The sequence below is a fragment of the Vitis riparia genome, chromosome 7 (genome assembly GCF_004353265.1).
Source record: "Vitis riparia cultivar Riparia Gloire de Montpellier isolate 1030 chromosome 7, EGFV_Vit.rip_1.0, whole genome shotgun sequence".
Lineage (NCBI taxonomy): Eukaryota > Viridiplantae > Streptophyta > Magnoliopsida > Vitales > Vitaceae > Vitis > Vitis riparia.
The window spans coordinates 762819-777131 of record NC_048437.1 but is presented as its reverse complement, the minus strand read 5'-3'; the positions used below and the strand labels follow the sequence as shown (position 1 = coordinate 777131).

The following is a 14313-nucleotide window of genomic DNA, read 5'->3' as shown; positions in this document are numbered from 1 at the left end:
TGAAATCATTTCACTTGTATATAAAAATCGAATAATTTGATAATATATAAATTACTAAAACTAATTTTAATTATGTTTGTTTACTTCTTTTTTGTGTTTTTCATGATAAATGAGACATAAAAATATCAAATTTTTAACAAATTTTCCTTTCTTTTTTATCACCAAATGAAAAATAGACAAACGTAATGTGTAATTATATTCATGGTAAATTATAGAAATCATTTTTAGATAATTTTATTAATGCTAAATTATAAAAATCATGTTTATACATGATATGATCTTTTATGTGATATGTTTGGATATATCCAATTTATTTATCTGATTGTCATAAGAATTTATTCATTAATTTACTATAACAAAAAATCTTAATCGAAGGGTGGGTCTAGCTATTTAACATTTGGACAAGTTTTAGTTGCAATTGCTTCAAAATGTAAGACAGGTAAATTTTGGCAAAGTTTGGATTGGTAAAAAAAAAAAAACAAAAGGCTGTCAAAATGGTCCAAGATTGAATCCAAAATATATTGATATTACATCAATGAATGATAGCATTTCTCATTTACATCACAAGCTGGCAAAAGACAAGAAGACGGGCCAAAACCCTAGTTGAAGAAGCATCTTCTTCCATACTGCAAAGACATCAAATAATTCGTAGATCTGTGGCCACCTGGATTTCCAACCAATGCTGCTGTCGAATTTTCTGATTCGATGATTCTAGGCAGCCAAACAGAGTCCCAAACATGCCTCAATGTCTGCCACTGCAACAGCTTCTCCCCCATGCATGAAATATCAATCTGTCATGAACGTGAAAAACCAACACGCGAAAATTTTCTTAGATATGAGTGCATGACAATAAATCAGACTGATGCATCTAGAACAAGTTCCAGTTGATGGGAAAAGAAAACAAAGGAAAGAGAGGAGAAAATTTGTAATCTCAGGACACCCATTGCTCGTTCTAAGTACCTCAAGTAGTGCAAGATTCCAAATTTTCTTTTCTTTTCCTCCGTCTTCTCTGCATGCCAAAATGGAGAATGATATTAAAATGATCATGAAAGTCTTTTCTTTGTAAATAGATGATAGTATACCATTCAAGTATATAGGTGCCGCCATTTGCCTAAACCTTTCATATCAAAAGTTTAAGCGTAGAAGTAGAAGTAATTATAATTTCAAATTTGGTGGGAAATTTCCCCAAATTTGAGATAATATTAGATAGGAAAATAGAGGAACCTAAGGCTGAAGATTCTCAAATATCCAATGATATCCTAGTGGTATGTGTGGTCATTTTGAAAGTACCAAAGTAACATAGGGAAAAGAATGCTATGGAAAATAGTTCACTTATGCATAGATACCACGCCAAGAGGTAAGAAAAATAAATACTAAAGTTATGTTTGGCTCCAGAAGGTTTGAGGAAAAGAATGAAAAGAAAAGTATGAAGAAAAAAAAGGAAACTTTATTATATTTTTATCCTACTTGATTATCTATGAAAAAGTCGAACAAGATAAAATTAAATTATTAGGTAATGCACTTTCCTCAAACTTTTCTCACCTTTATCTACATAAAAGAAAAGAAAAAAAAAAGGAAGAAACACATTTAATACTTTATAAAAACTAAACATAACCTAAGGGTAAGTTTGGTTCAGGAAAATGCTAAGGAAAAAAAATGCCAGAAAAAAAAAATCATTTTTCAATGCATAAATGACATGGAATTTGAGGTGGAAAAAATAGTTAGGAAAATGTTAAACTATTTTCCTCAAGAAAGAGTGAGGAAAATCTGAGGAAGAACAAATGAAGAATTGTTAACTGTCTTAGGATTTATTTGGATGTTTGAAGAAAGAAATGCCTTTAACCAAGGCCAAGAGTTTTCATCCTCATTAATACCTAAACAAATAGATTATGATTGTCATAATAGGATTTTTAGTGCCTCTTCAATCACCTTTATGATGTATATCATATAACCACTAGTGCTAAATAACTTTAGAATATCTTAGATGACGAGTATGATATAGTTGATGCAAGTATACAAAGATTCATGGCTTCAAATTTTAATAAATTCATTATGGTAGATGAAAACCCTGTTAACAACCAAACTCATAAATTCCAAAAGCTCCTTATAGACGTAGAGAAAAAGGCACAACATTTGGTGAAAATTTCAAGGTGTCTTAAACCTTACCACATAAATAAGCTTCATCCTTCATGATCTAATTTTGCTTAATCTCTTAGACATAAACCCAATGATCATTTGCCCAATCACTCTTTTCAAGGAACTTGGCACAAGAGAAGGGTTGTCTTATTTCTCTAAATAGGTGGTTAGGATTTGCTCTCTAGAGTTTGTAAGATAGGATGCATAAGTGAAGTCTTAAACTCTTACGGGGAGTTTATATAGATTTCCTTGTGGGCTTAAGTGACTTGAGTCTAACTTGGGTTTGGATCACTTCATCGAACCTACTCAAGTCCTAAATGATTAATTAGCCATATTGAGCTCTAATTAATTAATTAGCCCAATCTAGAAAGACAATTTATAAGATCTAGTGTAATCTTGTGTTTTTACCAAAATACCTTTATATACACTTATGAATTACAAATGCAAAATACCCTCAAATAAATGTGTCACCATGAATTTGAAGCTCGAACAGGGACCATTAGGATCCATAGGAAATTACAGAGTCCCTTAGAATTTAATTATGAAGTTGACTCGACATTCTACTAAAGAGAGTTAACTACACTCTGGTATCTTATGATATTATAATGAGGTAAAGCTCAGGTTCATGATCTACTATCCACTGCATGCAAATTCTCCATTAACTAGTGTCCAATATCTAACAAGGTATGTGTTATCAACCTCTCAAGATTATCTCTTCAATCCTTAAATTAAAAATCCTCCTATTATGTGATTAATTAACATATTTTAATTCACAAATAACATATATCAAATTCCACTTAAGAAATTACTATGATCATTTATAGTTTTCCTGATCACATATCATTTGGATCATCCAAAGGGATACACTATTTCAAACCCAAGAGATATCATGGTGCTTTTATTGAGAATATCTATTGTCACCAGCTTTCATCAACAATGACCCAAACCATAGGTAATATATGATCACCTTAAGGTGTCACTCATAGGTCAAAGACTCATGTTGACTTCAACACATGCTCAATATCCTCTCAAGGTTGAGAATTCATACAATATCATAGTTTGATTAATCATGACTACCAAATAATTAGTGTCATTATTCATCATAAGTCTTGTCTAATGTGTAACTATACACCCTAATGCATTCATCATGCGAAAACTATCCCGATAACCAAAACAAGTCACCTCTTTAATTAAGAGGTAGTGCGCTATAGTCTCTATTGGATAGCCTAAATCTATGAATTGACCGTGAACAATTTATCATCTTGTAAGGAACTCATAACTTGGATCTTTTGTACAAGTCCTAATACCGTTAAGTCATATATAATGCAAGTGATAGGGGCATGAATGCTTAAATAACCAATTAATGTAAATAAGATAGTAAAGGAAATCATAATCATAAATAAATAAATTTATTAGTGAAACTAAAATATGTTTTCTATGGCTCTATCCTAACACCAGTGACATGGTAGAATAGCACATATGAGCTTCGAAAAGTTGAAAAAATTGATGGTTCCTACCTAATTCCCAAGTCAAATATAAAACTTAAACATAAATGTGAAATTTGTGTACAAACAAATGAACCAAAAACCTTTCAAATTTGTTACAAGAAATATTATATTACTAAAATTAATGCATGGTGATGTTTTCAACCCAAATCAACTTCCTACTAAGAGTTGGAAACAAATACTTTCGCAACATTTATAAATGATTAATCTAAATCGTGTCATTTATACATTATTAAAGCTAGGGTTAAGGTATTTAAAAAGTTAAGGATATATAAGAATAAGGTTGAAAATCAATTAGGAAAGAATATTAAAATACTTGGTTTGATAAAGAAGAGGAATGCGCAATAACTTAAGTTGAACTTATTTTCTGAAGAAAATGGAACAAACATGAAATGACACCTCTTTATTCACCCCAATCAAATGGTATTGATGAAAGAAACAACCACATCTTAATAGACATGATAAATGTTATTTTGTTAAGCATGTGCTCCTAAGAACTTACGAGGGAAGCGATATCACCCACGAACTATTCATTAATGTAAGAGATAATGAGAAAATCCCTTATGAAATAGGAAAAGATATAGTAATTAGACTAGATATAATAAGAGTGTGAGAGTGCTTTGCTATGGTAGTAACACTTGAACCTAAAAAGAAAGAAGATGGACCAAAAACTATAGATGTCATCATTCTAGGATATTTTGAACAACTTAATAATAGGAACCATAGATGCAATATAATTCAAAAATATCCTTAAATATGGAAAACTATATTTAGATGGATATATAAGGAGAGTAAAGGTGCTTAGCTAAGGTAGCAATAGTTGAACCTAAAAGAAAGAAGATAAGACAAAAAACTATAAGTGCCATCTTTATAGAATATACTTATAATAGTAATGCAAACAGGTTCTCGGTAATAAATTCTGAAGCTGAAGATATTTTGAACAGCTCAATAGAAATTAGAGATGCAACATATTTTGAAAATATCTTTCCTTTTAAAACCAAAGTTACCATTCAATTGAGTGGAGGAACATTTACTTATTCCTACTGTTGTGATAAGTTATCCACAAAATCAGAAAAGAACCTGTGGTGGAACTTTAAAGAAGTAAACGTCAAAGAGTGAAAGAGAATTTTGGGGTATACATAAATACAAACAAAAGAAAGGGACTAGCCAATAAGGTTAAAGATTATGTTTAGTTCCTTAAATATAAGGAAAAGAAAATTAAGAGAAAAAATAAAAGAAAATTAAATAATAAATTTAAAATTAATAAATTATTTTATAAATTATTTTTTTATATTATTTTAAATTTATTTATCTTATTAATTTTAACTTGTTTAACATATATATATAATTTTCTAACTAATTTTAATTATATTTATTTTTCTTTGATATTTTTCATAATAAAACAAAATATGAAAAAATTATTTTTTTAAACATTTTTTTCTTACCTTAATATTTTTCTAGAATCAAATATAATGTAATTAACAATGGAGAATAACAAGAAAGAAAGATAAGGGTGTTTGGTGAAACTTAAATTCATTATTTAAATATTTAAGTTTACTTTAAATTAAATTATTTTTAAGTTATTAACTTAAAACTTATTATTTAATTTTTATTTTAAATATTAAAATTATTTGATAAAATTAATTTTAAATTTATTTTACATCATTAAATTGTCATATTTACCTTCATCAATTTTAATTAATATTTATTTAATCCATTTTAAATAATAAATTTATTTGTCAAACATCCATATTTAAAGTATTGTAAAATATTTATGATAAAAAAAAAGTCATGAATGTAAAGTCATGATTGTAATATTTTGACTTGCATGGGTAGATATGAAAAAAAAAATTAATTGTTAAAATTTAATATTTAAAGTTATTTTAAAATTTAAGTTGAGATATTAAGGTGTTTTAACAAATTTGTTCAATTTAAATAACGATTTAAATTAATTTTTTAAAATTTACCAAATAAAGAAAAAATTACAAGGTGTAAAAAAAATTAACAAATGAATGATGGTATTTTTCAAAATTACAGTCCATATTTCAAGTAGCCATTGGAGAGATGTCGAGTTTTCCAAGAAGGAAAATGCAGGCTAATGATGTCTTTAGACTAGTAATCATTTATTCAAGTAAGAGTAGCACGTGGCTAACAAGAATCAGTCTTTCGCCTAGGATTGTTTTTTTCCATTTTTTTATTAATGCAGTATTAGGAAATTTAAGGAAAAACCTCATCTATACAACCCAAAAGGAATTAATTAGCAAAAAAGGCAAAACCCATGAGAAATATTCCTACATATTTTAAGGAATGTTTCATTTTTTTTCTCAAAGAAAAATGACAACCCTCTGCTAAAGGGTTATATACTTTGTCTAGGAGGGCCATTTTTGATAATGGGTGAGAAGACTTTAAAAAAGAAGACAAAAAAAGAAAAAAAACCCTAGGGTTTGAATCCATGAATGGGTATCAACTATCAACCCTGCAGATCTCATCTTCACATTGCATGTGCAGTACTAGCTAGTACCGTACAAAACCAAGAATGACCCACGTAATTTACTAATTGTGGTATAAATGGTGAGAAAATGAGATTACCTCAGCTTCGTTGGAGAGACCAAGCTTTGTAACCAGGTACTTCTGCACCATGAGAACTGTCACGTTCTCCTCTCTTTTTTTTTTTTTTTTTTGGACCAAAATATTCAGTAGAAGAGAAAGCCAACAAAACCCAAAAGAAAAAGCAACGTCAGTCAGGTTTTCACTCATTTCACTGAACGCCATCATTGAGAAATGGAAAGAAATAAAGAAATTTGAATTTTTTTTTTCTTTTCATATTAATGGCTAACGTGCACCTCTTACCTCACTCTAATGTACGCCTTCGGTACTTGTGGGAGTACCTCTCCGTTGCTGTTAATACCATCCATGCATTTATCATCACTTTCAGGGTCAATATAGTTTTTGACAAATAAATCAAATATATGTATACAAATGAGAAAATGAAAGACAGATTTGTCAGTATAATTTTCGATTCTGCTAAGCTTATCCATGCATTTATCAGCATCACTCCATTCTTGATAATCCCATCCATGAGAAAATGCAAGAAAAATTTTGATCTTGTGGAAAAGTAATCTGGTGGGTGGGCATAGTTGGGATGAGATATTAGGTTGATATGCGAGAGAAATGGAGCAAGTGCTTACCGGTTGATGGAGGAGACGAGGGTGAACCAGAGGCCAGTAGAAGACCGGGTGACCGGTGTTTGCCGGTCACGAAGAAGGCCACCAGCAGAAACCATGGGCCACGGCCATGGCGATGGTGGTGATGACGGTGGTGGAGGAGATGCAGAAAACCACGTTAATGATGATGGCACTAGCGGATCATAATTAATGGAAGGTGTCACCCCAAACCCTAACCCTAACCCTAACCCTAACCCTAGAGAAGAAGAGGATGAGAAGGTGGATCTGGTAAACCCTAGGCCGAGCTCAAGCCACTCACCTTCTCCGTTTTCCCCTTTTTCATGGTCGTCCATATGAAGATGAAGATCAGTGTGCATACCAAAAAAAAAAAAAATACTGATATGATGGTATATTATATTTTATTTAATGGAGCCCTTGCTCTTTTCCGAGGAGGAGGAGAAGAAGAAGGATGTTAGTGGCGTAGCATGGCTGTGGATCTTGTGATGAAGCGCCAGCGGGACTTTGTTGGGAGTTCGAAGGGAAGGGATACACGCAACGTGGGGTCAGGGACAGAGAGAGAAGAAGAGGAGTAGTGTGTGGAGTCTGTGGAGTGTGGACTGTGGAGTTGGGACTTTGGAGTGAACCAAACGTCTAATGATTTGTTTGAAAGCGCCCTCTGTACGACTCTCTGCACGTTTTCCTCTTGCATTCAAAGTCGAAACATTCAATCCCCACTCCCCTTTTCTCAGGGCGTTAAAAACTTAAAACTCAAAAGCTGTTTCCCTTTTCAGTGTTCCTCCGCTGGCCGCTGGAGTCACCTTGTAAGCCTTTTCTCTGTTTCGGAATTTGGGAACAAATTCAGATGTGGCGCTACCCTTTTCTTTTCCTTTTTTAAATCCTGTTCAATATTATATATATTTTTAAATTATAATCCTAATTTCAAAATACAGTTGTCTAATAAACATAGGCTAATTTTTTATAAACAAAATATTCTTCTAAAAAGGGGTTTTTTTTTTTATTTTATCCTAATATTACCATATTTTTATAAAATACTTTTAATAAAAAGATTTGCAAGTTAAAAGTGTTTTTATTAGAATCACTCGCAAATAAAGATCGGATTCTTATTAAAATATTTTTATTTGTTATTAAAAACGTTTTTAAAAAGATTCATTTGTCAGATAATTATTTTCAAAAATAAATTTGAAAAATAGTTTTTAAAAATAGTTATTTTATGTTTTGTAAAATAAAAGTATATTTAAAAAACTAAAATATTTTTAACATATTTTTAGTATTTTAAAAAAATAATTTTTATGTATAATGTTCTATATTTAATCATTCTAAATATTTATATAATTATTTTTTAAAACGGTAAAAAAAATAATAATAATATAAAATAATTAAAGATGTTATTTAAAAATAACGTATTTTTTATTATTAAAACCAAAAAATTGAAAATAGGTTTGATTGTCTAACAAGTTTTTTAGGTTTTTTTATTACAGAAATCAAAAATTATTTTAAAAAACAATAACCAAATAAACCCTTAATATTAAGATAAAAAAAAAATTCTGATAATATATTTTATATTATATTATATAATTAAAAATAATAATTTTTAAATTTTATTAAATTATATTGTTTTGTCATTCATTATCAACTTAAAATGATTTTTAAAAATATCAAACACCTAAAAAAGCACTTTCAAACTTTAAAAGTACTTTTAACCCATTCTTAAATCATCCCCAGGTAAATTCTCAAGATTCCATGGAAGTCCAGCAAGGTACATAAAAAGAAATAATCCAAAAATAACACATGACTTTAAATTATTGAAATAGTAAGAAGGATGAAATAGAGTAAGAAACAAGGAATCTATCTATTATGCATAGTTCCATTTTGCAAGGTCAATCATTCAAAAGGATCATGTGCAATCGAGTATTGATGCAGCTAGTTGCAGGTGCATGCCCATGCACCAATACCACTCAATTATACCTACTTCCATTCAACCCTTTCAAAATATTGATATTTTTAAGACAAAAACAGGGGTTTTATATATAAAAAAATTATTTTGCATTTTACACTGAATTTATATTTTCAAAGGACAAGTTTAATATTATTATTATTTTATATATGAAAAACTCTTTTCTTTAAAAAAAGAAAAAAAGAAAAAGAAAGAAAGTTATTGAAAATATACAACTTGTTTTTACTATAAAATAAATTATTTTTTATTTTATTTTTTTTTAAAAGGGTGTTCATCATTCATATTTATCATGTTGAAAGATGAATTTGATAAAGATTTCACTTCACAAATTTTAGAAATATTTTTGGGATAATGGTTTTTTTTTTTGGATAACCTATTACATCCCACATTTTTTACCTAAAAAAAAAAAATACTTATTTCTATTTTATTACAAAAATAACATTTTCTTTAAAAAAACACATGTAAATAATAAAAATATTGAAAAATATTTAAGTAAAAAACGAGTTACTTTTCAAATTAAAAAAATAAGAACGGTTAGTTTTACAAATTTTGAATATTTTCATTTTTTTAATCAATTAATTTTTTTTTATAAATTTTTGTTAAATGGCTATAATTGTGTAGGAAGAACCCCAAAAAGGCAATAGTTGTATCATCATAGTCTCTCCAACACACCTACATGTCTTCCCATTATTTCATTACCTCACGTTACTTTCGCTCTTAACGAAGACCACTCTTTTTTTGGGGGGGCAGAGATTTTCAAGATAAAAATTAGACATAATTGTTTACATTCTATATTTATCTTGAATTTAAATATAGGAAAATTCTATTACACTTTTATAATTCGTTAAGAATGCGTTTGATAATAATTTTAAAAAGTGTTTTTCATCTTTATTTTTTTAATAATTAAAAGATAAAAAAAATTAAATATTAAAAATGTTAGAAGTATTTTATAAAATTACTATCAAACAAACTCTTAAGGTCTATTTGATAATTATTTTCAAAAACAGTTTTTAAGAGCAATTTATTAATACTTTCTTTGATTTTTATAAAACAAAAGTTTATTTGAAAACTTAAAATATTTTTAACTTGTTTTAAATATTTTTAAATATTGTTTAAAAATAATTTTTAACTATGATGTTTTATTTTTAATTATTTTACATGTTTATATAATTATTTTTAAAATAACTCTAAAAAAACAAGTGAAAACAATAAAAAAACTAATAAAAAATGTTATCTAAAAATATGTTGTTTTATGTTCTTAAGAATATAAAATAAAATAAAAATTTTTTAATTGTTAAGTATGCTTTCTTATTTTTTTTGTTTTAAAGAAGAAAAAAACTGTTTTTGAAAACAGTGAGTAAAGAGGTACTTAGACATCTACATTTTATTAGAGATATTGAGTTGTATTCTAACCATTTATGCTTAGGTTCTAATAATTAGGCATGGCCCATGTGCTAAGGCACTTGGACCGTTATATTTCATTTTTACTTTTATTATATATATACTATATAATAGATGAAACCTAATTAATATAAATATAAAAAATAATAATATTAAAATTCAAACAAGACATTTAAATTTGGAATCAAAGTTCTGGAGACCATAAATTTATAAAATTTTCAACTATTCTTTGAAAGTGCTAGAGAAAAAAAATGCCAGCAACAAATATTTTATCCATAATTTATCTTTATGGATATTCTGAATAAAAGTTTTAATGAGGTAGATGTTGATGACAAAATTCCCCTGCTACAGTAGTCGTCACCAGCAACGGAATCTCGATCAACGCATATTAGTAATTCCTCATTCCTCCTACAAAAAGATGTCCGGACATACCCTCCGATAGTTTTGTTAGTCATGGCTCAAGAGATCAAGCTATCAGGTTTTTTCAGGGATAGTTAGCCTACCTTCCTCCTTGTGTGAAGACCCTTTTATATAGTGTCAGAAAGTATGGCCTTGTTGTGCTAGCGGGTCCCATCGTCATGATTGCGGCTCATAAGGTGGCAAAGCAATCATGACATTTCTGGTGCCAGGTGGCGGTTGCCACTTTAATTATGACATTAAATATTGGGGATGTGTCAGACACTTTGATAAGATTTAGGAATATCTTGCTTCTTTAAATATCGGGAATGTGTCAGGCACTCTGATAAGATTTGGGAATATCCTGTCGAGCTTATCTTGCATTGAAGATGAGTGACAGTTCAGGAGACTTAGTCGTCAATATTATCTGAGTTTGTTTTTTGATTGTGGGCGAAAATGGATCCGACGAATCGCGAGTGTCTGACGAGCTAAGCTGTCCAGGTAAGTGTCACTAAAGTATCCAGATATGTTTGTCCGGGGAAGTTAAATCGTCCTCCTTAGGGATGGCAATGGGGCGGGTCATTTCGGGTACCCGCCCCGCCCCGCCCCTAGTGGGATGGGATAATATTTTCCTAAACGGGTATGGGACGGGTTTGAGATTTTTTTTGAAACCCAGGGTGGGTTCGGGTATTGCCCCGCCCCGTCCCGATTATATATAAAATTAAAATTAAATTTAAAATTTAAAATTAATTTAATTTAATTTTTATTTTATTATTTTTAATATATAGATTATAATAAATTATTTTTAATAAAATAAGTTATAAAAAATATAATAATTTAATTATTTATAAAATATATTTATTTTAATATAATTAAAAATTTTAAAAGTAATTTTTTAAAAAAATTAAAATTAAAATTAAATAAAAAAGTTAAACGGGACGGGTATGGGAATGTAGCATACCCGCCCATCCCGCCCCACCCCGCCCTGCCCCAGCCCGTTTAATTTTTTAAATGGGACGGGGATGAGAATTCCTTTAAATAAACGGGGCGGGGTTGGGAGGGGGGCGCCCCGTCCCGAACCCGCCCCGTTGCCATCCCTAGTCCTCCTCTCCCATCCGGCGGCAAGCGTCGGATGTGAAATATCCGGAGAAGGTGGAACGTCGACCGGATCCGGATGTGAGATATCCGGATGAGGTAGAATGTCGGCCGGATATAATTGCGGCTGTGAGACATCCGGGTGGAATGAGTGAGAATTTCCGTCCGGGTGGAATGTGCGATGCCACGTGTCGCAAGGGAGAGGAGGCCACGCGACACTTTTTAGGGAGGATCCCACAATGCCCCCTTTTTATATCGCATGTCTGGCCCGGTCAGAAAAGACGAGATAAAAATGTTACCTTTACAAAATTTCTCTTTCATTAGTAGTATTGCTTCAGATTGGCTACATTCCAAGGGCGGAGTAGAGGGGTGTCATTTAAGGTTTGCAAATGGTACGATTCATTTTCGTTGGCTTTTGATACCATATAAGGACCTTCCCAATTGGCTTAAAGTTTTCCGGCTCCTTTCTCAGCCGTGTCTTCAAAGATTTTTCTAAGCACCAATGACTCTTCCTTGAAAATCCGAGGTCTCACCTTCCTGTTGTAATGAGGAGTTATGAAGAAAGTTTTTTCTTCGTCTTCCGGAGCCATGGGAATTTGGTGATACCCGGAGAAAGCATCCAAAAAGGATAGCATTTCATGCCCGGATGTGGCATCTACTATTTGGTCTATCCGCGGTAGCGGAAAACTGTCTTTGGGGCACACGTCGTTGAGATTGGTGTAGTCTACGCATACCCACCATTTTCCTCCCTTCTTGGGGACCACTACTACATTTGCCAACCATTCTGGATACTCCACCTCCCTTATAAATCCGGTCTCCAATAATTTTTCAATTTCTTCCTGAATGACTTTTTGCCTGTCCAGATGGAATCGTCGGATTTTTTGTCAAATGGGCTTGGAGGTGGCTAATACGTTGAGCCGGTGAGAGGCGATGCTCGGAAGTATTCCAGGCATGTCTGAGTGGGCCCAGGCAAAGATATCACAAATTTGTTGGAGCACCTTTTGGAACTCGAATCTGTTGGCTGGCGGTAGGAGGGTACTGACATACGTGAAGCGTTCGCCTCCCTTTGATATCCGGACAGCTTCCAGCTGGTCTGCTGCCGATGGATTTTTGTCTGTTGGGTGCTGTAATTGCTATTGGTCAGAAGCATTTGCTTCTTTGGGGGAGTGCTCGCGGTCGGCGCTGAGTCCGGCCTTACGAGCGATCTGATAACATTGCCGGGCAGCGAGCTGACTTCCGTAAAGATCAATTTGCCCATCTTGGGTAATAAAGCTGACAATTTGATAATATGCGGATGGAATGACTTTCATTCCGTGCAACCACGTGCGTCTCAAGATGACATTGAAAAGGGATAAATCCTCAACCACATAAAATAGAACGTTTAGGATGACTGGTCCGGCTTGAACCAGCAGTATTACTTCCCCAAGTGAGGTTGTGGAAGAACCGTTGAATCCGGACAGGGTTCTTCCAGGATTCTCCAGGCTGGAGGGTTCAAAACCCATTTGTTTGATGATCGCCACCTGCAACAGGTCCGCAGAGCTACCTGGGTCAACTAGGATTCTTTTCACATCGAAGTCTCCAACCCCTAATGTTAAGATGAGAGCATCTCGATGTGGCTACAACACTCGGGCTGGATCCACAGCAGGGAAAACAATGGTTCCATCTATGGGGTGGATGCCCCCATTGGCTAATCCCGGCTGAGTGGAGCTCACGTGCTCCCGAACCGTGGCTGCTCGCAGCAGTCTCTGTCTTTTCCTTTTGGAGCTATACTCGTCATCCAAGGGTCCTCTATTTATGTAGTTGATTATTGCCATAACAAGAGCCACTGGGGCATGAGGGCCTCGACCATGGGAAGATCCTTCACCTTTAGGCACTGTTCGGACGTACTTCTTTAAGTGTCCCGCCTTTAAGAGATCCTCCACCATGTAATGGAGGCTTATGCAGGTTTCAGTTGTGTGCCCATGATCTTTATGGTAATCACATCTTTTGTTGCGGTTCCTTTCTAAGGGGTTCGATCTTATTGGTATTGGCTATCTGAATCTGGGCAAATCGCGGATTATAGGAAGCAGTTTTTCATACGACCTGGTGAGAGGTGTTCGAATGAGTGGCGGGCGCCGCTTATCTTGCCCCCTGTTGGACAACCCAGGATGGTTGGGTGCTTTGAAGCTTCTGGTGGCTTCGCTTCTCGCGGCTTGGCCAGCTACCAGGACCTGCTGTGTAGCGGCACAGATGTCATCCTCTAGCATGGAGTATTTACTCGCACGCCAGAATAAATCGTCCATGGTTGTAGGAGGTTTTTTGGCGAGGGGCTCGAAGAAGGGGGTCCCTGGGCATATGCTTCGTTTAAAAATTTGGAGGACTGTGTCCATGCTGTACGATTCGACTTGTAGGACAGCTTGTCCGAAACGCTTCATGAATTCTCTCAGAGTTTCATTTTCTTGCATTTTGAGGTTCTGTAAGGTGCTGATATTTTGCTTATGTTTGGCTGAGCATAAGTACTGCCCCACGAAGACCTCGGACAGATCCCGGAAATTGTCAATCGAGTTCGCGGGCAGTCGTGAAACCACGAAAGAGCCTGGCCTTGTAGGCTGGCTGGGAAAACCTTGCATAACAGCCTATCATTCCCTATGTCAAGGGTCAT

General features: G+C 33.0%; 2 protein-coding genes across 3 annotated transcripts; both read right to left on the bottom strand.

The window, feature by feature from the left end:
• Window positions 1–487: 487 nt before the first annotated feature.
• On the bottom strand, window positions 488–7417 carry LOC117919152 (protein LAX PANICLE 2-like). Of its 2 annotated transcripts, XM_034836249.1 has the most exons (5): window positions 6830–7417; window positions 6492–6539; window positions 6231–6303; window positions 961–1009; window positions 488–791 (listed from the first exon to the last, which is right to left on the bottom strand). In XM_034836249.1, exons 1-4 carry the CDS (start codon window positions 7180–7182, stop codon window positions 962–964), a joined length of 522 nt encoding a protein of 173 aa, XP_034692140.1. In that variant the 5' UTR covers window positions 7183–7417; the 3' UTR covers window positions 488–791; window position 961. The 2 variants fall into 2 exon arrangements, with proteins under 2 accessions (XP_034692140.1, XP_034692139.1); XM_034836248.1 differs by lacking the exon at window positions 961–1009.
• Window positions 7418–13288: 5871 nt separating this feature from the next.
• Window positions 13289–13597, bottom strand: LOC117919242. The gene has a single exon (XM_034836375.1). It carries the CDS (start codon window positions 13595–13597, stop codon window positions 13289–13291), a length of 309 nt encoding a protein of 102 aa, XP_034692266.1.
• Between the last annotated feature and the right edge of the window lie 716 nt (window positions 13598–14313).

Bases quoted from the DNA above. Each gene is read 5' to 3' on its own strand.
- LOC117919152 (XM_034836248.1), bottom strand. From the start codon at position 7,182: ATGCACACTGATCTTCATCTTCATATGGACGACCATGAAAAAGGGGAA. The intron at 6,304-6,491 runs GTAAGAGGTGCA...AAAAAAAAAAAG, and splicing joins AAGGCGTACATTAGAGTGAG to AGAGGAGAACGTGACAGTTC. The intron at 792-6,230 runs GTAATCTCATTT...CGTTCATGACAG, and splicing joins GTCTCTCCAACGAAGCTGAG to ATTGATATTTCATGCATGGG.
- LOC117919242 (XM_034836375.1), bottom strand. From the start codon at position 13,597: ATGGTGGAGGATCTCTTAAAGGCGGGACACTTAAAGAAGTACGTCCGA.